This window comes from Podarcis liolepis (genome assembly GCF_965112155.1).
Source record: "Podarcis liolepis genome assembly, chromosome: Z".
Classification (NCBI taxonomy): domain Eukaryota; kingdom Metazoa; phylum Chordata; class Lepidosauria; order Squamata; family Lacertidae; genus Podarcis; species Podarcis liolepis.
The window spans coordinates 38,984,688-39,010,015 of record NC_139570.1 but is presented as its reverse complement, the minus strand read 5'-3'; the positions used below and the strand labels follow the sequence as shown (position 1 = coordinate 39,010,015).

At 41.9% G+C, this 25,328-nt stretch overlaps 1 protein-coding gene across 25 annotated transcripts in view; it reads right to left on the bottom strand.

The window, feature by feature from the left end:
- Positions 1 to 25,328, bottom strand: part of GAPVD1 (GTPase activating protein and VPS9 domains 1) — a 50,879-nt gene that overhangs the window by 20,966 nt on the left and 4,585 nt on the right. For 5 of the 25 annotated variants that reach the window (XR_014521558.1, XR_014521561.1, XR_014521562.1 and 2 more), the window contains exons 2-11: positions 16,858 to 17,077; positions 15,591 to 16,434; positions 11,969 to 12,055; positions 11,007 to 11,141; positions 10,714 to 10,903; positions 5,820 to 5,980; positions 4,792 to 4,858; positions 4,305 to 4,433; positions 2,806 to 2,979; positions 981 to 1,121 (exon numbers count right to left, since the gene is read on the bottom strand). Coding sequence is in view for 19 of the 25 variants with exons in the window: in XM_083485619.1 (XP_083341745.1) it covers positions 981 to 1,121; positions 2,806 to 2,979; positions 4,305 to 4,433; positions 4,792 to 4,858; positions 5,820 to 5,980; positions 10,714 to 10,903; positions 11,007 to 11,141; positions 11,969 to 12,055; positions 15,591 to 16,434; positions 16,858 to 17,042 (2,113 nt within the window). In the remaining 6 variants the exon portion in view is untranslated. Of the gene's footprint in view, positions 1 to 101; positions 167 to 980; positions 1,122 to 2,805; positions 2,980 to 4,304; positions 4,434 to 4,728; positions 4,859 to 5,617; positions 5,731 to 5,775; positions 5,981 to 8,542; positions 8,624 to 10,713; positions 10,904 to 11,006; positions 11,142 to 11,968; positions 12,056 to 15,590; positions 16,435 to 16,857; positions 17,078 to 18,311; positions 18,382 to 24,064; positions 24,237 to 25,328 lie in introns of those variants that run through there. The other 20 variants (XR_014521559.1, XR_014521563.1, XM_083485628.1 and 17 more) reach the window with 13 other exon arrangements.

Sequence of the window (25,328 nt, the reverse complement as noted above, 5' to 3'; positions counted from 1 at the left end):
CTTACTAGAACAATGGACCTCTAAGCAGAGTACATGACAGTCTCAAGTGTTAATTTAAAATATCAATAAAAGCAAATATCAACAGGCTACATAAATAAAAAAAATACAATAAAAAATCAGTAATTTTGAAGCATACCTACTAAAATCACGTGCCTGGGCAGGATTGCTGGAACAAAAAAGGTTTTAGCAGGCACCGAAAACAGTACAATGAAGGTATGCCTGCCTAATGTGCATGGGAGGGAATTCCAAAGCACAGGTGCCGCCACCCTTGAAGCTTAAGGTTTAAATTAATTAAAGTGGGTTTAAAGGAATGAAGACAAAGAGAAATGGTTCTGTATCCACCTCTGGGAAAGAGTTCCAGGCACAAAGGAGAGAGCGCAGAAATGTTTAAGGAAGCAAAAGACCTCCAGCAGCTAAGGGTGGTAAGAGTCGAAGGAACAGAGGCCATGGTCAAGAATATAATTGGAAACAAGGGCCTAGAAGAGATGGAGAAATGTCACAGAAAGCATTTAAAGTTAGTGACAAGGAACCGTGTCCAACATTATTCCTACACAGAGTAGACCCATTGAAACAGCTGGGTGTGACCATCTTAACTTTGTTAATCTCTATGGGTCTACTCTAAGTAGAACTTAGCTGGACAGAATCCAGAGATTCTGCCAGATATGAAAGGGATTGGAAGGTAGGGAAGGATTATTTATTTTATTTTGTATACTGTTTTGGCACAGTTGTCCCCAAGCAGTGCACAGAAGACCCACAATAAGACTAAAAATGTGTTAAAACTATAAAATCAATTTAAAAGCCTGCTGAATTTTTTTAAAGTCTCCAGTAAGAAGTTCAACAGAGATGGGAAGTTCAATATGGAAATGAAGTTAAGTTTCCTTAACCAAAGAAACCAGAAGGTAGCATTCCTTCATAATTATAACCCTGCTTGTGTGGGACATACAGACAAATCAGTTATCTTTAAAACTGAGGAGTCTAACCTGAATCACTTGGTAGCACTTCAACGCTCCAAGCTTCACTGGTGGTTTCCGAGATGGTTGAGCCTGTGCAGGGGTCAAAAAGCACCGATCCTGAACCAGGCAAACACAGCAAGCTTCCCAGCATATTCTCAGCTGCGGCACCTGAGGAAGCAACCCACAATTTGTTAATGGCAGGGAGGTACCCAAAGGCAATTACATCTACCCTTTATCCCTCATGTTAGCTCTGAAAGGATCCATTTTCTGGCTGTCCAGTAGCGAATGTCCAAGAGGCAAAAACCTTATCCACCTGGAAAACATTAAGTTGCCCCTATTCTCACTAAGGGGACGCAGGTGGTGCTGTGGGTTAAACCACAGAGCTTAGGACTTGCTGATCAGAAGGTCGGCGGTTCGAATCCCCGCGATCGGGTGAGCTCCTGTTGCTCGGTCCCTACTCCTGCCAACCTAGCAGTTCAAAAGCACGTCAAAGCGCAAGTAGATAAATAGATACCTCTCCGGCAGGAAGGTAAACGGCATTTCCGTGCACTGCTCTGGTTTGCCAGAAGCAGCTTAGTCATGCTGGCCACATGACCCAGAAGCTGTACGCCGACTCCCTCGGCCAATAAAGCAAGATGAGCACCGCAACCCCAGAGTCGGTCACAACTGGACCTAATGTTCTGGACTGGACCCTTTACCTTTATTCTCACTAAACAACATGGGCCACCACCCATGAGAAGCTTGCAATCTTTTAAGAATCTAAGAAGTGCCCTGCTGGATCAGGCAAATGGCCCATCTAGCACAGCATTCCAGTCTCAGTGGCAAGCCTGTCGGAAATTTGCAAGGAGGATCCAAGAACAAGAGCGCTCTCCCCTCCTGATGTTTCCAGCTAACTGGAATTCAGAAGGATTACTGTCTCCAACTGTGGAGGCAGAATATAGCCATCATGGCTAGCAGCCCTCTCCTCCATGGATTTGTCTAATCCTCTTTAATGTCATCCAAGTTGGTGGCCTTCACTGCTTCTGTGAGAATTAGTTCCAAAGTTTAACTCTGCAGTGCATGAGGAAATACTTTCTTTTATCCGTCCTGATTCTTCAACATTCACCTTTACTGGATGTCCACATGAGTTACCCCGATTTCATGTATTACTCAAATTGCATGGTTCCTCCCCACATCTGTGGGGTGGAAGTGGGCCACTGGCAATGGAAGTAACCATACAATGAGTTCCTGCTTATTACACTTACACCCTGCTCTTCCTACAGAATGCTAAGGGAAATGTCTATGCAGCCCTCTATTGGTTCTTCCATCCAAGCAAATCCTGTCTAAACCTGAGTAGCTGTAACCATGTTACTATATCAGGTGCTGTCAAGACCATGCATCCTACATTTAGCACTGCGAGGCAAAACAACCTTCTGGGGAACTGTGGTAAAGCACTCCATGCAGAGAATCCTTTAACCCAGTCTGTAAATTGCATGAATATGCTTTAAATGACCTCCTCTGCTCCTCCCTGCTAGCGCTTGGAGGAAAGAAAGTGCAACCCGTAAACTGATGTTATATCTGGACAAGATCATAGTTTTGCATTGCTCCCCAGAAGCCATGATCTGTAGCCAAGATTTGTTCTCAACCTGCTGGTCATGATTTGTTAAAAGGTGTTTCCTAACTTTGAACAGTTGCAAGATATTTCCTGACTTAAGTAAATGTATAGTTTCAACCTTAAAGCATGGCAACAATTGTGCAGTGCGCTCTTTTTGGGTACCTGCTTCAAAACACACATCCAAATACAGAGTGCAGGGACCTCACTGCTTTGCAGAAGGACCAGTGTTTTTCTTGCATCAAACAGCAGACCAGTTACCTGCAATTTCCTGCAAGCGGTCCTCGTCAATATTTGGATCGAAGTCGCTCCCCAGAACATCAGTGCTCCAGGTCTCGCTCACAGTCTCAGAGATATCCCTGTCATCTGTTAACCCCATCATGTCACGGATCTCAAATTTACGGAGCTTATCATCAAGGTTATCCTGAGTGGTTGCTATTGTAAAAAGATCAGAGTTTGGTTAAAACACTCTGCATCCCTACGCAATTATTTCATAGCTTGTGTTTTTAAAGGTGGGGAACTGAGGTAAACATGAGGCAGGATGACCACATAAAAAGAAGACAGAAGGCTTATTGAACCTTTAAGAGAAGCAGGAATTTTGGCAGGCATAGCTTATCAAACAGGGATGAGGGGGGAAATCACCTGCCAGAATTCCCTCTTCCACTCAACTGTTACAGATACAAGATCAATGTCCTTCTTTGTATTTGATCACCCCTGGAAAGAGAAGGACAATGCATAGGTAAAGAAGAAATCCAGAGAAAGTGGGTTGTACCCAGTGCTGCTGTTACTCAAAGTTAGACACACTGAAATTAATGTACACAGCTCACTTAGGAACATCAATTTCAATGGGTCTAGGCTCAAATAGAACTTGGTTGGAGACAACCCATTTTAGCATCTAAACCATCTTTCACCACACTTGAGTAGACCACAGTTGAAGCAGCCAACTCTAGGCACCCATCCATGGCGTGCATCAAAACCATTAGCTCCCAAGGTATTAGGAACGGCACAAGTAGCACACTCTGTTTACAAACATGAAGTAAGCACACACACGTGACTGGTCTGCATGTCAGAATATGGTTTACTGCAACCATGCAGTCTCCAGAAGATAAGCTTGCACCTGCTTTACTTCCTGGGCTTTTCAGGTCAGTGCAGGTTGTCCAAATACTGAAACTGTGCTTTAAGTTTTCCTCTTTAATCATGACCTGCAACTTGGGGGGTGGGGAGGAGGACAATGTACACTGCCCTAGGCTTCTTATAGAGTAAAAGCGGGAATAGGTTCCAAGTTTGCTTATTTTCCTAATGCATACCCACCTGCTTTTATTTTGCACTGTGTCTTTTTAGACACAGTGGAACCTCGGTTTTTGAATGTAATCCGTTCCGCTCGACTTCCAAAATGTTAAAAAACCGAGGATCAAAGGGCTGTCAGCAAGTTCAACGGGGAAAATTGAGAAATGTGCCTTGGAAGCCATTCGACTTCCGAGGTGCGTTCAAAAATGGAAGCATTCACTTCCGGGTTTTCGGCATCTGGCAGCCGAGAGGTTTGAAAACTAAGGTTCGACTATAATAAATTTGAGAGCACGGACGAATCACTGGTATTAGCAAGTCACTTTTTTGCCATTGGCGTTTGTAAGACTTTTTGTGTGTGTGAAGAGTGGGATTAAAAAATCTTTTAAACTAACTAAATAAGCATAAACCAAAAAAGGCAGTGAGTTCAGCATCTGCGAGCTACACCTTGGGCTGTGTTCATTGTCAGCACTAACCTTGCTCATGCTCCAGCAGTTGCAGGGCTTCCACCCCATTGCTCCCTGATGGGCCGCCTGCACCAAGTTCGGACACAGATTCCCCCTCCAAGTCCAACGATGACACAGAATTGGATCGATTTGAAGGGCCTGTTGGAAGGAGATGGTGCTATTTAGCCTGATCTCCCCGCACCCAGTAAGAAGAAATATACACCCAACTAAATGCAACCAGGAACCAAACAGAAGTCATTAGACAAGGTGATCAAAAAGAAAACTGCACCAAAAAGTTATATATATATATAAAAAAAAACACCAAAACATTATTGGCCAATGGAATGAGCAGCTATCACAGCATTTATAACAGTGGCTGAGATACAAAGCACACACCAGCTACAATGAACAGAAGCTCCTATTAAATATTGCCTGACAGACAAGAGGCCATCACCTTCAGATATTCCTTCCAGATTATCACTGCAGAGGGAAAAGCGCAAGGTTTTATCAGGTTTACCGTGGAGTTTGGTTTCATCAACAGGGACATCTCCTTGCCCTCCGTCAGCAAGCTGCATGTTTAAAACCTAGGAAAAGGGGGTGGGAGTGATCAGCATTTTGGTCATGGATTGACAGTCAATAAAGAATTGTTGTTTGCCAAATACCTTTAAGACAGAATTTTTAACTTAGAGTCTCTCTGGCTTCTAGTGCCATCAAACTTTTGGATTGTAGCGATTTGGTATCAGAACTGCTTCTCCAATTTGTTTGGAGTCATTAGAACATAGCAGACATCCCGTACTAAATTAAACTGTCTATATTTAAGAAATAATAGATGTATATTCACTAACAATGGCAAATACAGCTATCATTTTTGCCAAGTGCTTGTGAAGCCCATAATAAATCTAACATTTACATCACAGGATCCATTACATCTTCTTCACCTTCACATCGGGGGTCGGGAGATGAGGTGGTGAATTATCAAGTTGCCATGAGTCTGTCTTAACATTTATTGTCCTGAATATAGAAGTGATAGGCACCTCACCCAGAAAGCCCACATCCAACAACTGTTCAGATGTCACATGAAATCATGGTTTACTGTGACATGAATGAGCGCTCTCATATGGCTGAGGGAAGGAGCTCATAAGCTTTTGCTTCTGGTTACCCACAGCTTGTTGTGTTTAACCCAAAACTTATTTTGGGTTCAAATAACAAGTTATTATGAACTTCTTTTTTTAAAGTCAACTTCAAAGTACAATTTATGAAACTGGCTTGCTTAAACTAAACATTGTTAATGCTGACCATGGTTTGTGGGTCCAGACAATATATACTAACTGCAGTTAACCAAACCCATATGCGAAGGAAGTACTACTTCATGTTTGCTGAAAGCTGGATCAAGGAGGGACAGATACTTGTTTGCTGTTGGAAAACAGCAGTTAATGTTTTCCTAGTTCCACAGCACCTAGTACTATCTGAATTTAAGGTAGCATCCTGTGTTGCACAGCACCTACTTTCACCTACACAGATCTCAAAGCCTCGCTGGGTCAATACCTCGTTTTCTGACATCATTCCTGGAGTTATTTGGGGCCCAGTCCCGAGAGAAATAACTAATACTTCTTCTGGTTGAACTTCTTGTATCGTTTCCTGGGAGAATCCATCATGGTCTGCATGCTGGTCCACTTGAATATTCGATCGGCTCCGGCTTCGGGTAGCTGGAACATTTTAGGGGGATTGTTTTATAAAGGATTTTTGACTGGCAAAAATGCAAGATCCATACAATAGGGTGATGCTTAATACAAGCATGCTGAGCAAAAGGCAAAAATGGCTTTGAAAGACTGTCACGAAGTGGTGCTATATGATGCCACCCTCCAGCTGTTAAGTATATGCAAGGGAGGGTTGCCTTGCAAGCATCAAGCCAGCACACTATGAGCCTTCAGGAAGAAGGGTCAAGGAAAACCTTACGTGTACACCTGCCCTCTGGCTACCAGGCATTAACCACAGTTGTTTAAGTGTCTCATAGATCTTCCAACAGTCCTGTGGACAGAAGCTGTACATTAATTCTGCAGAAGATGTTTTACCGGCAGGTGGGTTTTGCCACATCTGAGTGCTGCAAGGAGCAAGAGGAAAAATCCCTGCCGAAATCCCTGCTTCTGTGTAATTACTCAAGGCACAGGGGCATCTTCTCCAACCATCCAAAGGGGGAACAAAGCTCTTCTTGCATTGTTTACTACTCCCTTTTGTAAAATCACTAGGGAGGCATAAGTAGGAATTCAGTTACTCCTACTTCCCTGGTTTTTGTTCATGCTTTATTCTCAGGAAAGACGAAGTGTCTGTCGTTACATCTCCTCTGCCCTAATGCAACACAATCTCTGGTAAAATTTCCAGAGGGCACCAGTTTAGTGGAAAAATAGCTGCCTTGCAGTGGTTAAAGAAGAAATATGCCCCCAGTGTTTGGACTGCTGGTAGGGAGAAAATAGTCAGGATTCCCCATAAAAATGGGAGGGTTAAATATCTTTAATGGAGTTACCTCAATGAGAGATAATTAGTTCCTAGATACAAGTAATGAAATAGCCAGTGTCTCTTCACAACTTGAAGCAAATGTATGAGAAAGGAAAAGGCCTTCCTCTCACAGCAAGGGGAAAAAGTCACACTGGCAGCATTCAGATCCTGCTATTTAGACAGCTGCTTGAAGAACTCCATGCCAAAAACCACAGTATTACCAAGAATGAGGGCCCCGTATCTTCGGTAATATCTAAATGCAGACATAGCACCAGAAAGAGTCCCAAACAGCCAAGCATAAACCGGGGGGGGGGGTGCAGAAAAATCTTATGTTTCCTCTGCCCCCGTCCAAAAAAAAGAAATCAAGCTCTTTTCAAAAAATAAAATGCATAACATTGGAATAAAGCATAAAATGCTTCAAACAGAAACACAGAAACTTTAAAAACTTTTACTACATTAAGACAGACTTCTACATACACAACACAGAACAAAATACATGATGGAATTTCAAGTCTACATCTCTACTCTCTAATTCTTGCAAGATGGCAAGTTTACACAGACCAGCAAAAGTGAGTGATATTCTTTTTGCTTGAACGGAACCATTTCACGCAGCAAGAGAGTTATATGTTTGAACATTCCCCAGGTTTTTTTTAAGTCTATCTGTAGAAAGATAATACATCTGCAAGGTTAGACTCAACTCTTCCACCTCACATGCCAATTTTCAAGGTACAGGGCGTTTGGGGTTTTTTTTACAGGGTGACATGTACCGGTAAATATGAAGAAAAAACAGCACCCCATTCCATCTGCAACATTAACACTTGAATTTGCCAGTTGCATAAACTATCCCAAAGGGTAGCTGGTCATCACAACTGAGAAGTTAAGCCATTTTTGTCAAAGCACTCTGCCTTGAGGATGTTTTTGAAAGCTGAGGATAATACATTTAATAATAATAATAATAATAATAATAATAATAATAGAAAGGCATCTAGAGAATAGGTTGCTGTTATTTAGAAAGACTTAAAAGGAAAAAATGCACATGATGATTCAAAACCAGCTAGGCATAAATGGAGTTTACATGAAAGAAGGTTGTCACCAGGAATGTTGGTCTTGGAAAATTATGAGGATGATAGACCACAAGAATTCAACAGCCCAGGGAGTGTTTGAACTCTTCTTTGGGTTGTGGACAAAGGTTTAAGGTGTAGTGGATTTCTTCAATATACACACAATTGTGATGTTTGAGGCAGCTTCACTTGATCAGCTGCCACTGGGGGACCTAAATGCCTAGAAATTAAGCCATGTTCTCAGAGGAAAGCATGTCTCCATTATCAGAGGTGGATGCCTAATTCAGCGAGAAGAACAGGGTGCCTATTCTCTAGCAAACTATCTGAACACTGCTCAAACATTTTTAACACATCCTTTTTACATCTCTTCACATGTGGACTATCAAAGCATATAATGTAATTACCACCACAAAAGGTCCATGCAGGATTCTGACCCAATATTCAGAACCAGCAGACTCCTTTCCACCACCCACTTGCACAAATCTTAAAAGTCAAGATCCTAAGTCAGAGTTTCATTCATGCACAAAGTCTGACCCAACCTTTCCAACACTTTTTCTAGATATAAAAAGCTTTAAAAATAGAAAGCAAGCTTCTGAACAGAACAAAAGGAAGGTGCCTTTCTTTTAAAAAAGCAGCTGGTGTGGACACAGACGTGCAAGGCAACAGCATGGCTTTGCAGAAACACTGAGAAAGAGGAAGGATTCAGTTACCCACCAAATGGGGTTACAAGGTTTATGTGAGCTGTCAGGTTGGTGGCAGACGTATCCCAGGCAGTGATGGCTGCCAACTGTTGTCCTGAGTGGACAGCATTAAAAAAGAAACACAGGTCAAACCGTTGGGAGGAGATAAAACATGGTTCAGTTGTAAAATAAGCACATAATACAAATGCCTCATTTGGAGTGAGGTGGAGGAGTCAATAATTATTTGAGACTGTGAGGTTCTGGCTTTACAACAATTCAAGTTCAGCTTTATGTAAGGTTGTGTGTCAACTGCAATTTGGCATGGATGCAGAAAATCCAAAGAATGCAATACTGGGAGCAGAAATCGTCGTATTGAGGATATACAGAGATATTTTTAGGGAAAGTTACTATACTTCCTGATTGTGAAGACATACTTGCAAACATGTCTGAAGAGATCTCAGAAGCCAAAAGAGATGCTAAATGTCTAGCAGACATAACAAGTGGAATCCAGTTCCCCTTTTAGTTATTTGCTCTTCTCCTTGACTAATATTATTTAAAGTTATAAGTTGCTTTTTGTACAAAAGTAACTCAAACAACTTACAGCAATGGAATAAATCATGTAAAAGTTGTGCAAGTAAGCATTTCTGAACTTTACCGCTACCCTCCTGTCAACTGCACAATGTACACAGCCCTGAACGTATAGCAGGAACAATAGCAGCCCACCACAAAAATGCTTCATTTCCTATTTAAAAATGGGTCACTTACTATGACAGGCTGTGCCATCAATGAGCTGAAGAGAGGCATTTTTTAAGTAAGCAAATCAACAGGAATAGAGAGTGGGATAATGTGCATTTGCTGCTTAGGCTTTGGAACGAAACAGGTAAATATACAAGCCTTCCACAACCTGCTTTCCTCCAGATGTTTTAGACTACAATTCCCATCAGCCCCCGCCAGTGCAATTCTCTTATATTAAAGAAAGGTATCACCCTGTTTGTCTTGTTGGCATTAATTGAAGGCCTCCCTTTTTCAACAAGTATTTTAGGTGGATCTTTACCCCAGTCTGTATCCCTATTAGATTTGAAAATGGGCATTTTACATATGAAATAGTTCTTTGGTGCCCAGTTAAAACATTGTTATTCACCCAGGTCTTTGGAGTTTAATTCTCTGCATATATATTTTTAGTGGGACTATGCTGGATTTGCTCCTGAATACATATTATTGAATTTTAGGTTGCCTTTTATTCATGTTTTATATCTACTTCTAACATTTGCTTTTGTAGGTTGCTTTGAACTCAGTTTTTTGAAGAAAGTTGATAATCAATATAATGAATAACAATAATTTTAATTTTGTCAACATGTGGGTCTTGTGTTATATACAGATTTTTTTCTTAAAATTATTTCCATTGCTGACATCACTTCGAGATATTTTGTGTGAAGGAATTCATAAATGGATTTTGCCCTTTTTGCTTTGGTTGCCAAAAAGATCAGAAAGAAGACCCTGGACAATATAGCAGTGAACTGTAAGAGAGATGAAGAGATCTAAATAGAGATCAATTTATGGGCTAATAGCCGTAAATAAATAAATAAATAAAAATAAAAAAAATAATTAAATAGAGATCAATTAAATAGAGATTTATTTGTGGCACAGCATCCCTTTTGCTTGTATTTATTTATGATTCAGATTTGTCATGGCCAATGGCAAGTACAATAAAGCTATTTGGATTGGATATACTAAGAAAGGATTGGATAAATGAATTAAAAAAAACCTTTATGAAATAAATCCTATTGGTCAGGGAAGAAGGGTGTTATAGTTCAACACATCAGGAGGGCTCTGGGTTGGAAAAGGTTGGTGTATACAGTGGTACCTCAGGTTACAAACACTTTGGTTTACAAACTCCACTAACCCGAAAGTAGTACCTTGGGTTGAGAACTTGCCCCAGGATGAGAACAGAAATCACGGCGCAGCGGCAGCGGGAGGCCCCATTAGCGAAAGTGCGCCTCAAGGTAAGAACAGTTTCAGGTTAAGAACAGACCTCTGGAACAAATTAAGTTCGTAACCCGAGGTACCACTGTATCTTAAAACCCAAGTGACTGACACTAGTCAAGGGGACTCCACTGTCCTAAAGCAAAAGAGGCAGAGGAAAGCATCCGAAAACAGAGCTGGGAAAAGCTATCATGCAAAAACCTGACCCTTGACCTTCCTCACCTATAGGCAGCCGGTTTTTCTTGTTTGCTGGTGTGGTGGCAGGGGAAAGCTGTGGGGTGTTGTATGGGGTCATCTCCAGGCTGCTGCTTTTCCCTGGCTTGTTCTGGGGCAAGTTTAACAGCAGGTTTTCCAGAGCCATGCGGTCCTCCTTCAGCTGGTCGCCCGACATGACGTTCCGCATAAAGCCGACCTAAAAAAAGTGTTCGATGTTAAAAGAAGGCAGCAAAGCAGACCCCCAGCACAGACACTTTGACTTGTCTCCTCCTGCAGCCCAAAAGGAGTTGGATATTTACCAGGCCAGTGAGCTGGCTATGGGTCATGTAAACCACAGTTCTACTCAGCCCTTCCAAAAGGTTCACCGAGGACATGGGTGGAGTCTCTACTGCCCGTCCGCCAATGACAACGTCCAAGAAGGCAGCCACACAACCCTGCAAGGAAAAAATTGGAGGGGGGTGATGGACAAGTGAGCTGTTTCAATACAAGCACTTCAACAAGAGACCTGTACACCCCTACAAAGTGGGTAGATGATATAGAGATACACACACAGATAGAGAAAGAATTTAGGACCTTTTGTTTGTATTTGTTTTAAACTGATTTTAATATTCTATTTTAAATTGCTGCAACCCACGCTGGGACCTTTGTTTTTTGTTTTATTGTTTTATTTATTTCATTTATATCCCACCTTTTTCTCCAAGGAACTTAAGGTGGCACACATAGTTCTACATCTCCACTTTTGATCCCCAAAGCAACCCAGAGATGTAGGTTGGGCTGAGATGTAGTGACTGGCCCAAGATCACACCCAGTCAGCTACATGGCTGTGTGGGAATTTAAACCCAGGTCTCCCAGGTCCCAGTCCAACACTCTTGATCCCTACACTACACTGGTTCTTCACTTATGGTGAAAGGCAGGTAAGAAATTGAAATTGTTATATTATTATTTTAAACATGCAGCAAGAATAGAAGCAGGTCTACGTTTTTAATAGTTAAGGGAAAAAAGCCACCAATATATGCCAAAGCACACTTCTTCATACAGGTTCCTTGAAACTCATTTACATTTAATAGTGGCTTTTGCACACTACAGATTCTATTAAGGGGTAGCGCCATTTGCTACTTCCTCTTAAGGTCGCAATTTGCTCACTTGAATATCTTCACAGTCATAACAAAAGTCTATTTGCGGGTGCCTTTTCCAAAATTATACAGAATGAGAAAAACACTGGCATGCACAGAGATACAAGTTCAATAGCTTTGGCTCTTACTTTGTCAAATTTGCCCAGGTAACTCTTTGTGCGGGGGTCTCCTTCTTCAGAACTGGTCATGGCCAGCTGCTGCAAAAGTCTCCCAACCTAACAATGAGAAACAAGTTAAAGACAGGATTGCAATACTACCACAAATAAAGAAAGCCGCCTCCACCCTCTGAGCTGAAACTGGATGAAAAATAACTATTCATACTCAGCTTGCACAAAGTCTGAGACATTACAACCGTATTTTCTTTCCGAAAATTAACAACAATTACATGGAAAAGTTCCACAGCAAAATGCCTGTACATAACTTCAATTTCCCTTACAAAAACTTTGGCTACCTCTTATCAGCTTTGCTTCATCTCAGGTGGAACCTACACACATATAAAAACTGTTCTGAAAATGCTTTAAAAAGCATTTTTAAAAATACATTGAATTTCCCATAAAGCTCACCATCACTATCTAGTGTCACACTGTATATGCCACTTAAAATGTTTTATTTGCAGCTGTATAGCTGAGTCCTCAGGGGCAAGAACAGTTGTGGGAACCTGGAATATTTGCAAACTAATTTATCCGCTAAGCCCAGTTCCCAGCCTGAATTAAACTTGCTCATTCTATTTCCATCCATACTTAACAGGTGCCAAAAGATGGTTTTCACATAAACACGGAATAATCATCTGGCAATAAATATGACATCCATGAAAATCTCAGCTTTTATCATCTAGAGTTGGGATGAACCAAGAGTCCATCAAAACCAACCAAGCATCTATCCACCAACCTGCACTGAACCCATAAACATGTTTATATAAACACACAAAATCCCAGTTTGTCTTTTGCGTCTTGCTGAACTGCAGGGTGTCAGCTTCTCCTGCAGAGGGCATTCACAGACAGGAAACCTAGCATGACAAGGACCTTGCAGGAGCAGGAAGATAACAGGTCAATATCAAAAAGTGTCCATTTGTGTGCCTATAGGAGGCATTGAATTCTACAGTACAAAGCAGAAGGCTGTAATTGAAGCAGGTGTAAAGATTGTACCACAATCCATTTTTCAGCTGCAGCCCTTTACATGAGTAAAGAAGCAAGAAATTCTTGGTGGGGGGAGAAGAAAACACACACACACACACACACACACACACACACACAGTTATACCAATGGGCATCCAGCTATTCCAAAAATAAAGGACAGGCCTCTGACAGCTGCAGGGATCAGACTGCTTATCTAGTGAATGCTTAGAAACTAGTGGGCCAGCTACAGCAGGTTGGCATCGCTCTGTACACAAGTACCTCCTCCTTCCATTCCTGCTCTTCTCTGAATACTAGACAACACCTGACCACCAAAATCTGATCTTACACCTTCATGCATTCTACACTGCAACACCCACGCTAAATCCCTCCCCCACAAAAGCAGGATGGGTGATGCAAAAGTAACACACGCTTCTACGTTGTGTGATGTGTGCTCTGTAGAACTAGGACTACCCTGAATATCCATGAAGTTTCTTAAACAGCACAAGGTGTTGTGTGCTACATATAACAAAACAAAAAAGTTCTTACCTCCGGAAACTATCTCAAATATGGCCAGGGTCACAAAACAAATAAGCAAATAGATCACTAACCTAGTTACCAGCTAAAGGAGAAATGTCTATGTGTCTTTCAATTGTGCCCAGTCTTCACATGCCTAGAACAACCACTCTAAATGTATAACATACACCACCTATCCATCTTAACATCACTCAAAACTGTAACAAAGCTTTAGGCACTTGTAACTTTCCCCTTCACAGCTCCACTCTGTCTCTCATTTCCACCTTGTTCCTTGGGAGCAGAGATCTATGCTGTCCAAGGAACTCTCCACAAAGTGTTGTCTACATTGATGGTGCTGTATGAACACCAGCATTTTATAGCTGGTCAGCATGGCACAAATTAGACTGGCACACTAACTGTCCTTGGAAGGCAAGGAACAACCCAGAAAATGTAAATCTTGTTGGTAGCAAAGGGTAGTCCAAGTATCAGGGCTATTGGTGGTACGATGAAGTTGTTCTCTCCTAGCTTACAATAACATCAAAACAACCTGTATACACACACTTTCCTTGTAATGGATACTGTAAACCCACATCCCTCTTAAAAATTCAACTTTTTTACAATAAAGTGGTTATTTGAGCTCAATTGCTCAGGGGTAGGTAGCACTGGGAGAAGTAACAGTCAGCATCACCTTATCTCAACAAATGAAAAATACTCTGGTAGCACAACTGGAAATAAAATAAAGGAACTTGGATGCTGTCCCAGTTCTTTTAAGCAAAGAAGAAAGATGCACAGTATGACAGTTGACCTATCTGAAATATAAGCAGGGCTGGAAAGGCCACTCCAAGCACCTGGGTCCCTAAAAATATTATAATGGCAGCTAGAAATTTTATTTTACTTTTGTTCTAGTCTATATAGGGTTGATGAATAACAACCTAACTGTAGGAATCTGAAAATAGCCTAGGGCATGGGTAGGCAAACTAAGACTCAGAGCCGGATCCAGCCCAGTCACCTTCTAAATCTGGCCTGCGGACGGTCTGGGAATCAGCATGTTTTTACATGAGTAAAATGTGTCCTTTTATTTAAAATGCACCTCTGGGTTATCCGTGGGGCACAGGAATTCATTCATCCCCCCCCCAAAAAAATATAGTCTGGCCCCCTACAAGGTCTGGGGGACAGTGGACCGGCCCCTGCTGAAAGAGTTTGCTGACCCCAGGCCTAGGGTAAGGGTTTGTAAGCATTAATTCTTGCAACAAATGAGGACAGCCATTCTTCACACTTTTGGCATGGCTTTAAGCAGTGGGAGTTCCCCTCCAGCCTTGCCATTCGTATGAAAAAGTTAGAAACCCATCTGCTTGTACAGTAAAGTACAAGAAACTTTTTACTTTATTGGGAATATTGCAAGATTTTGGCCTTATGTTTTATTTCTGTATTATACTGTTGTATTTATGTTGTATGCGAATGTGATTGTTAAATAAGGAATTACACTGCAAAATAAAATTATTTCATCAAGTTTGTGTAGCATTTGCTTCTCTGGCTCCTAGTCATCTGGCATAGCTTTTTCTCTAGACCCACAGACAAAGTCCAGAACAGCTAACAGCCCACAAAATAACATTTGCCCAGAGAAAGCTATGAACCACCAGCTAACAGGAAGGCTGAAGAGGCTGCCTGCAAACAACTGGTCTCACCACTAGCAGGCAGAAAAGGGGCACCAAGAATGGAAAAGGATGGATTAAAAAGGTATGCAAGGTAGCCTTCCCCAACCCTGTGCCCTACAGGTGTTCTAAATTACAATTTATATCAGCACAACTCTGCTGATGGAAGGTATAGTCCAAAACACCTGCAAAAGCACCAGGTTGGTATAGGGTTGGGGGGGGGGGCAAAGTTTATGGATTACCTTGGCATTTTTACTGCACTATTTCTCTTGACAACATTCATCCACAAGTCTGCTTTCTGAGCTAAAAAGGATCAAGAATGCCTAACCTTCCCCCCCCAAAAAAACCTTAAAGTACACTTTGTTTCTTAGACACAGCACCTTTCTCTATTTTCTTCTTGGTACTACAGACTAATATAGCAACACTATGAGAGAGAGAGAGAATATATATTTTTGAAGACCTGGTTATACCTGCATTAGGTTGAACCTTGCCACTTCATTGATTGGGGCATCAGAAATAATCCCATACTGCTCTGGGTTGACCACGGCAGGACAAATGAAGCAAGTCAAGAGAAGGTCCGTGCACATGGCTCTCACTTCTCCGACATCAAGCCTGTCCACACACGAGAGCGTTTTGTACATCTGGGATACAATCCACCGTAAGCTATGTGGGAAGCAGTAGGTGTTTTGCTTGAGGTAGCCAATGAACTTATTCACCAGGGCCACCAGCTTGGCCTCGTTGGATTCTACCATCTCCTGAACTTTCTGCCTGAACTTTTCAGTGCCCTTTTCCCCAAAGAGCTTCTCTTGCTGGGTGGGTGAGAAGCGGTCAATCAATTTGCTGGGGTCGGTTTCCAGGTGGTCTTCATCTTCAACCAACAGCTGCATAATGGGCTCGTGCAAAGTGGCAGTGAGGAAAAGCTTGGCTGAAAAGAGCCCCTCAGAAAAGAGTTTGAACAGAATGCTGAATGCGCAGGTGCCTCTCCTTAGGAGCCGTCTGGGATTATCACTTTCCTTGAGTTCAAATTCAATCAAGTAGCGCAAGACTTGGAGGAGGTAGCTTTCGTCTTCTGGCATAATGCAGTTGCCATAGATGGAGGTGAAGACGGTGTGAATGACACTCTGTGTGTTCTCCTGGTTGAGCTTCTCTCCAGCAACCAGGCACGATGCAATAAGGCGAGGGTTTTCGCGCAGCCTGTTAAGGAATTCTCCATAGGCTGTCTCTTGAAAGCCCAACTGCTTGTACCCATCCACAAACAGTGTATCCTCCAAGACCTTGGCATGCTGGCAGCATTCAGCAGGTGAAGCTTCCGCGCTAGGAAAATATAAATATATATAGAAACCATTTAGATCACCCAAAATCTTAATTTCTCAAAGTCACAAAAAAAATCAATGGAAAGAGAAACATCCTAATTTTGCTGAATATATCACGCACACAGACACACTTAGAGAAAATCTCCTAAATATTAAGATCTCAAAGTCCCATCTATGAAGAGACGGCCACCAACTCAAGACACAGGTAAGTCTTCTCAGTGGTTGCAAGAGGGCTATAAAATACACACCCAATTGCATCCCTTTGACTCAGCTCAAAGCTATGTTTTCTTTATGCTTGCTCAAAGGTGCTGTGCAACTTTAAAGCTTACATTTGCAATGTGTGATTTCTGCAGTGTTTCAGTGCACAAAGCACTGTCCAATTTCAAATATTAGCATTTTTATTTCTGTATGTACCAGCAGTTACCTTGTTATGATTAGCCGGTCCAAGTTAATCCTCTGCTGCTTGGAAATCCATGCCGTGCGATACAGCTTTTCAGCAGTCTTCAGCACCTCAGCATTTAATCTCTGAATCAGCTGCTTTTCGGAGTTCACATAGAGCCGTTCCTGCTTGAGGTGATGGGCCAATGTGTGAATGTCCAGCTTCACCATCTTTGAAAGGGGGCAGCAGGACGTTGGGTGACTTGCTGTGAAGGAGAAACAGAATGAGATCCATGGAAAAGGACGTGCTACACTGTGTTCAGCCAATCCATGGTACACTGATTGAATGAACCTGGGGCCACCACAGTGGCTAGCATGATTTGGCAGAATTAGCTGGGATATGCCAACTCCAAGCACCCTCTTACCCCTTTAACTTAGAAGCTAGGGAACCTGTCAGGTTCAGTTTATCAAATCTAGGCAGAAACAGCAACATAATGATTCAATACCTGGCTTCTCCAGAAATTAAAAAGTGAAGAGAATAAAAATGTAATTCTGAATCAACCCAAGTATCAAGTTGGGTGTGAAAGATATGGAATGAAGCAGCAGTTTTTGCAAGTATAATTGCATCAGGGAACACAGCTGCAAAACTGAACACACCTCAAAAATAATTGTATATGAATTAGGCAGTTCAGCGTTTTCTTGAAGGGAGAGCCGAAAGAAGAAAAATGGGCTCAACGCTGGTATGGCTTGCTGGCTTTCAGGTAATTACATTATCCTCATGGAAGCATTAGCCTTTGAGAAAAGTAAGACACTGTGCACTCCCCACTGTCTCAACCAAGACCCACCCCCGCCCCCCCCAAAAAATCCAACATATCAACCGGCCACATAAAACATTTCAGGCTGACCAGAAGGTCAAATGTTTTACCACATCTTTTTTACCACATCAGATTTTCTATCCAACTAAGTTGTACTAAGAGAAGACCCTCTAAAATTAATGGGTCTATGATAGTCAAATGTCCATTTTTTTTCAGGACTAACAGTGGGTACAAACATGTGTGATCCTGGGGGCCCCAGCTGGCACAAAATGTCTGGCTGCTTGAAGCTGAAAATCCAAAATCTGCCTAGCCCCACTCCACCAATTAATATACAGGATAACATACTGGGAAGACAACAGCAGGTTCTCCACTGAAATGGTGCAGGAACTGTGCTAAAGCTCTACTGTGCCATTATTCATTTCAAAGGATACTGTCTTCCTGTTCAAGCCCCGCTGAAACTTATGGGAGCAAGGATTTATTTTTCTACCCCAGATGAGGTTGGAGTCTTTCACTCCAAAACCCTTCAAAGTGCTCAAAACTCACCATCTGCCTTGCCTCACTGTAAGATCACTTTTGGTGGGGCCTCAGCATTTGAAAGACAAAAAAACTGAGCCCTGGCTCCATAAGCTAAGCGTTCTCCCACTCCCCAGCTTTTTAAAAAAAAATCCCCATCTCCCATGTTCACCTGTACGTCTGCCAGTTAAAGTTCAGAACCATGAGACGCCAATCCTATGTTGCTTTGGAAGTGTTTAAATGTTGGCTGCGTGAATAAAAGCGATACTTGAATTCAGTGAAATGGGAAGCCCAAGGGGAATTAAAAAAAAAAAATACTGTCAAGATGACTGTGTGCTTTGGTCTCACTTTCACTGTTGCCTAAGTAGATATTGAGAGAACAGTCTGCTCTGGAAAATCCTCTCACTAAGTAAGAATAATCGCTACAGTCCAGATATGGCAGTCCATGGCAGTTCCTTCTGTCATCAGGTTTCCAAAACAAACATTACAAATGGTTTTACATGCTGCACTTGTGTTATGCTAGAAAAATAGTTGACTATACACTTGTTTTTAAACAGAGTGGCATGAAATGTGTTGGCAGATTCTTTTAAAAAAAGAACATAGTACAACCACAGTATCAGTTAAGGAGTTCAACTAAAAGGGGGGAAATATCTATTTGGGAATTTTGCATGAAAATCTGTAATAATTTGCTGTTGCATTGTTCATATTTTGCATTCAAAAGCCGAAAACAACCACCACCTTGCACTATAGCACTGTCAGATGACCTCAGCACCAAAAAGACAACCCAAGATTTGTTTTTTTAATGCACACGATCCAGAAGGCCGTAAGTACATTAGGCCGCATGCATAAAGAGCTTTTGCTCTTTGCAACTGACAGTGTAATGGATTTTTACCACTTGTGATCCTCAACTAGTTTTCTTCAGAATTGGCTCACTGAAGACTTCTTGACTAGAGTATGCGAGACTAACATTTCAAGCACAATTATGTGACGCACTAGGACAATACATTCAAAGCCTTCAACCTCCAGGGAGGTTCCCCTTCAATAAGCTCAAAGAATCGCCCCATGTTCCTGAAGAACAGTTTGAAAACCACTACATTGTGCAAATAAATCTGTACTTATGATAAGGTGCCTGCTGCATGTCCCAAACGTAAGAATCAGAGACTACATTCTAACAATATGTTAAGCACTACAGATTACTTTCTAAAGTGATGCCAAAGGCATAAAAAGAATTGCCCATATGATGCCCTATAGCAGGCATGTCCAACAGGTAAAAAAAGGGGGGCTAGATCACCGCCAGTTTTTAACCCTGAGTAGACTGCAGTCTCTTGGGAGTTGGCCACCCCTGGCCTATAGCGTGGGTAGGCAAACTAAGGCCTGGGGGCCACATCCGGCCCAATCGCCTTCTAAATCCAGCCTGCGCACAGTCCAGGAATCAGCGTGTTTTTATATGAGTAGAATGTGTCCTTTTATTTAAAATGCATCTCTGGGTTATTTGTGGGGCATAGGAATTTGTTCATTTTTTCCCTCCAAAATATAGTCTGGCCCCCCACAAGGTGTGAGGGACAGTGGACCGGCCCCCTGCTGAAAAAGTTTGCTGACCCGTGCCCTATAGATCTTGTTGCAGACCAAGCATGGCCAATGGCAGTGCTTTATTTCTATCCCATACCACTGCTGTTTGCCCGCTCGCACCCACCCCCACCTTTCCCAATTGCACCCTTGCCTGCTGTGGCCACTCTTTTCCGCAGCAGCAGGCACAGCCTCCCGATGTGGCCCTTTTATGATCACCAAAGTGTCTTCCAGGAAGGTGCTTGACAATCGTAAAAGGGTCACGTCAAACCTTGGGGTCTGCCGCGCCTTTTTACGATCATCAAGCACCTGCTTGGAAGGTGCTATGGCAATCATTAAAGGACTGTGCCAAAGCACTTCCAGGAGGTTGTGCCTGCTGCCATGAAAAAAGCGGCAGTAGCAGGCAAGGAGAAAATAGGTGGTGGTATGGTGTACTGGTGTGTACAGCCTCAAAACAAGCACTAGCCAATGGACCAGGATGATAAGAGTTGTAGTCCAACAATATCTAGAAGCTATCACATTGGCTACCTTTGGCACAGATTCACAGTAAGTTACCAAAAATTATTATAGATTGTATTTCTCTTGGGGATAAGCCCTGGAGCTGTCATCTATTAGGAACCTAGGATCTCATTTGCAGTATCATCCTAGTGAAAAAAATAAATCATTTGAGCCTGCCATTCTGATGTGTTTTCCACATGTGGGGTCACTTTAAGAAAGTCACTCTGCAACAGCTAAGCTAACATTCCACTGGGACTGAACTCTTGGCACAGATTTATTAAGATTTATGTCCCACTTCCAGTAGAAAACCACTGAAGCAGCTATGAATAACTTCAAGCATTTATTTATACATTTTACTGCACATTGTAATGCTGGTTTTGCAGGGGCATTACAGCTGCTCATGCAAGAAGATATGAACCAGCACAACTATTTTGGATTCACTATAATCAACAGTTTAAATTCTATGCAGACATAAGAAACTATAGAACGTCAGCAGCCACTGGCATTTAGGCACATGGATTCCGATAAGCTCCCAAGTACCAGTTCTGATATTCCACTCCAGTTATCACCTTAAACACGCAAGTACAGATTCTGGATTTAAAATAGTCAAAGACATGAGCCTTCCTCACCACATCAGAAAGGTCACATGAGTATTGGAACTGCAAGTATCTCACCAAACTCAAACTGGCCCAAAACACCAGTGGACGACGGATATTTTTTTTTAAATCAGGAGATGCCCTCCTTGCAATATGACAAAACCAAAGAAATGTGGAGCTTGGCAAATGTTGAAAACAGAGAACAATACAGCACTGGTGACACCTCAAAGCACTCAAAATCTATTCATTTTGACAGCTTGGTACAAAATGACATCAAAAGAGGAGGGAAAGGGCTTGTCTGCATTTACAGATCAAATATCACTAAAAAAGAGAGCTAAATGATATAATTCAAGCCTGTCAGGCTTTCTCAGCCTCTAGAGCCTAGGCTGTATGAGGCATGCTGGACATATAATGGAGCAGCCCACACAGGACTTGGTTGATCCTGCAGTCCAAGAGGAGCTGCTTTAAAAAGCCTGTGCTAATTGATATAAAAATTTCAGCAAAAAAACCGTCATTATTGTGACAGGTGGGCATGTGGAAAAAGAGGGTGCTTATTACTTATAATATATTCAGTGTCACCTACATATATGGTACCTTACAAACTTTCATAGGTAAAGAAAAATACAGTCCCTGCCCATCTTATAAGGGGACAATGGGGAAAACAGAAGGAGTGGGGTAGGAGAATATAGGTAGGGAAGATATGGGCAAATGCATTTAAAACTTGGCTACAGTCAGGGATGAGGATTAAAGGGATATACTGCAGGACATGGAAGAAAAAGCTTGTAGTGAGGGCTAAACCTCCTATCCTGAAGGGGTGGGGTGAAAGGCGCAAGTGTTTTCAAAGATCAGTGCTTCACTTACGGAATGAATGGCAGCTACTCCCTTACATATGATAAACTAAAGGGTCCAATAAGGCACACTATAGAGTGGGGGCTAACTCTGCTCTGCCCTTGGTAATGCCCACCCAATCAAATTTGATTCTCTCTATCACCCCATTCTAGGGTTCTAATTTATTGGTCCCTCCACAGAGGGAGTGAATTTTCAGAACTGTGACAGATAAAGGTTTAGACAAAAATGCTTCTGAATCCCATTTTCTAGAAACCACAGAAGGGGGGAGTGTTCTTATAACTGGGTCCTGCTTGCAACTCATTGCCACTTGAGAACAGGATGCTGGACTAGACAGGTCACTGGCCTGATCCAGCAGGCTGTTATAATTATTACTCTTCCTCCCACCCCTTTCCCCTTAAGAAAACCCTCTGAAAGCTTGTTCTCCCAACTCCTGGAAAGCCTTCTGCTTTGTGTTAACATGGCCATAGCAGTCAATACTGTATAAGATTTACTTACCAATGCAGAAATGGTCACATCAAATACAAAGCAGACCAAGGCAAAGCAGTGTCAATACTAATCTGTCTATATCAAAATATATTTAAGACGAACCTGAAACAATCCCCTACTCCTGTGTTACAGCTGAAATGAAAAATAGCCTCTACTTCCTACGGTGCTGCTCCATGTTAGTTCTACTCAGAACTGATCCACTGAAATCAATGGACAGGACTGATTTAGGTTCATTAGAACTTTGTTGGATAAGCTTAATATCCATAGTAACTAAAAACACTTTAAACATGTTTTTTTAAAAGATTAATTTGGGATTAGGTTCTAGCCAAAGCAGTCACCTTTCTGAGTAAAAGACAGCTTCCTTATTAAACCAGCACTACCAAAATACTAGCCTGTTAAATACATTAGGCTTAAAAATCAGGTGGCCACCTGGTTACCTGCAGCATCAAGGAACTGCCATGGGAAAAACAAGGTAAGGAAAACACTGGCAAACAGGAATGGAGTTGGTGCTTTTATACTGTAAACTTGTACCAATGACTAATACAGGCATATAGTAGCAAGCTGACTAGTAAGTTGTGCAGACTTATTTGCAAGGGTGAAATGACATGGATGAACTGACATTTATAAACACCCAGATTGATGAAGGTCAGTGGGCTTGCTTTTGTAGGGTGGCTGTCAGGGCTGGACAGAATCTCACAGGCATCCAATCTGAATAGTTCACCTTGAACTTTGATGCTGGCTCCTATGAACCCCATTTCCCCCTCCATTAGCCCTGTTGGCAATTTGCCCATTGGCAAGGTTTACTGTTTCTATACAGAGCCACTTGTAAATGTCCAGTACTAAAGTGCAGAGGATGTCTGGCTAATGCAGTCAGAATCCTGAGCAGGGATAGTATGATTAATCCTTTAAAAGAGGATTAGCCATGATGGCCATGTTCTACCTCCACTATCATGACTCTGAATACCAGTTACTGGGTGAGCAGAAGGATGCTGCACTGAAGTGCAGCTTGCAGGTTTCCCACAGGAATCTGTTGAGCCACTGTGAAAACAGGATGCTGCACTGGATAGGCCACTGGCCTGATCCAGAAGATTCTTCTTATGTTCTGGTATTAGTAGTATATTGACATATAAAGTATCTCCAAGTGACTTACCAAGTTGTAAAGCAAAGCATGGAACACACACACAAAAACCAGGTTGCATCCAGTATACTAATAATAATCACTGAGTTGGTAAAGCATGAGACTCAGTCTCAGCGCTGTGGGTTCTAGCCCCACAATGGGCAAAGATTCCTGCATTGCAGACAGCTGGATTAGATTACCCTCATGGTCCATTCCAACTCTACAATTCTGATGTTGGATCTACTTAGAGAAGACCCACTGAAATTAATATACTGATAAACTAATGTAGGTATATTAATTTCAATGCATCTACTGTGAGTAGAACTTAATTGGATACAACTTCGACTGCCAAACAATAACCCATAAAACAGCAACAAAAAGATACCATCAATAGACAGCATAATCACAGTAAGATGCTAGTGTCCACTATGCAGAGCCAAGAAAATCCTGGGCATCTAGATTCTTTGCTAGCAGCACTCAAGAAAACAGATATCCATCTTCCAGCAAAGAAGATGTCTAAATATTTTCTTCTGGCACCATACATAGGAACCTGAAAAATATTTTCCCAGGCCTGCAGTTTCGAGCTCAGGATTCTGTACATTTCCGTACGGTTAGAGTAAGAATGAAAGCAGAAAAACACTTAAAAACAGGATGCGATAATGGGGTGTAATACAGTCAAATTAAAGTCCACTGAATTCAACTGAATAATTTAAGCTCATCCTGGACAGAGAGAGAGAATACAGTAAAAGTATTAAGTGTAAACAATACAAATGCATGCAAAAAAAATTTTTTTTAAAAGAGATACAGTGGTACCTTGGTTCTCGAACTTAATCCGTTCCAGGAGTCTGTTCGACCCCTGAAACCGTTCGAAAACCAAGGCGTGGATTCCAATAGGCTGCAGGAGCTTCCTGCACTCAAGTAGAAGCAGCGGAAGCCGCGTCCGACGTTTGACTTCCGAAAAACGTTCACAAACCAGAACATTCACTTCCAGGTTTGCAGCAATCGGGAGCCAATTTGTTCAGGAGCCAAGCCGTTTGAGTACCAAGGTACCACTGTACACTGAGGAGGAAAAATTGAAAGCAACTGAGAATACAATACAGCATTCAACTATCGCAGATTTTAAAAAGGGAGTGAGTCAATTCAGTTCACAATAAAGTCTCTCCACATGTTTATCCATAAAACAGGGGGTTTAGTGGGCTGTTTGATTAACATAGGAGAAAAACCACGTCCAATAAAGAATATCTTTTTAATGAACAGTTAAGGACTCTCCACTTAGATGTTCTGACAGTGCAATGTCCCATACTTTCACTAGCAACTTCCCTTGGGAAGTTGGACTTCCAGTGGGAGGCCACTAACAATGTGGCTGTGGCAAGAAGCATAAACCCATGAGGTTTATGCATGATGGGAGAGTTGGTACCGTGCTCCAAGGAAAGGAGCTCCAGACTGGGTCTGGTGATATTGAGGTGATAATAGAGATAGCGTCAAAAGTAGGTTCCCTTTCCCCTTTTAGTCACACATGGCTTTCATAGTTCTGCCTGGCACGCCATGAAAATTTTTAAGGCTGCAATTCGGTACCCTTACCTAGAGGTGAATCCCACTGAACTCAAGTGGGACTTAGTTCTAAGTAAACATGTTTAGTGTTGCATTTTTAGGCTAATAACTGAGGATATATTTGTAAAGCTAGTTTGAAGGTGGGAATGTTCAATATACTGGTTAGTTGTGAAGTTATGTTCTGTTTCCCCCACACACATCTAAGTTTTAAACGGACAACTGTTTATGTATGCTGATGCAATGAAAAGGTCTTAGGTAAAGTTTGTTCAGTTGTTCCTGGCTCAACTGCATGTAAAAGCAAAGGAGGAAAATGTTAAACAAGTTTCTGAGGGAAAGTAAAGTAATTTGTTTATTTTATATCCTTCTGTTCTAGCAATGAACTTCCGAGTACTGAGAGTGCCTTTGTGGGCAGCAAAAGCAGCATCCCTTGGAATGTTTCAGCAGAAAATATTGTTTTGTGCTGCACAGGCACCATGGATTCAATCCAGGTGAAGCTCAATGCTTCGATTTAAATGAAAACGTATGG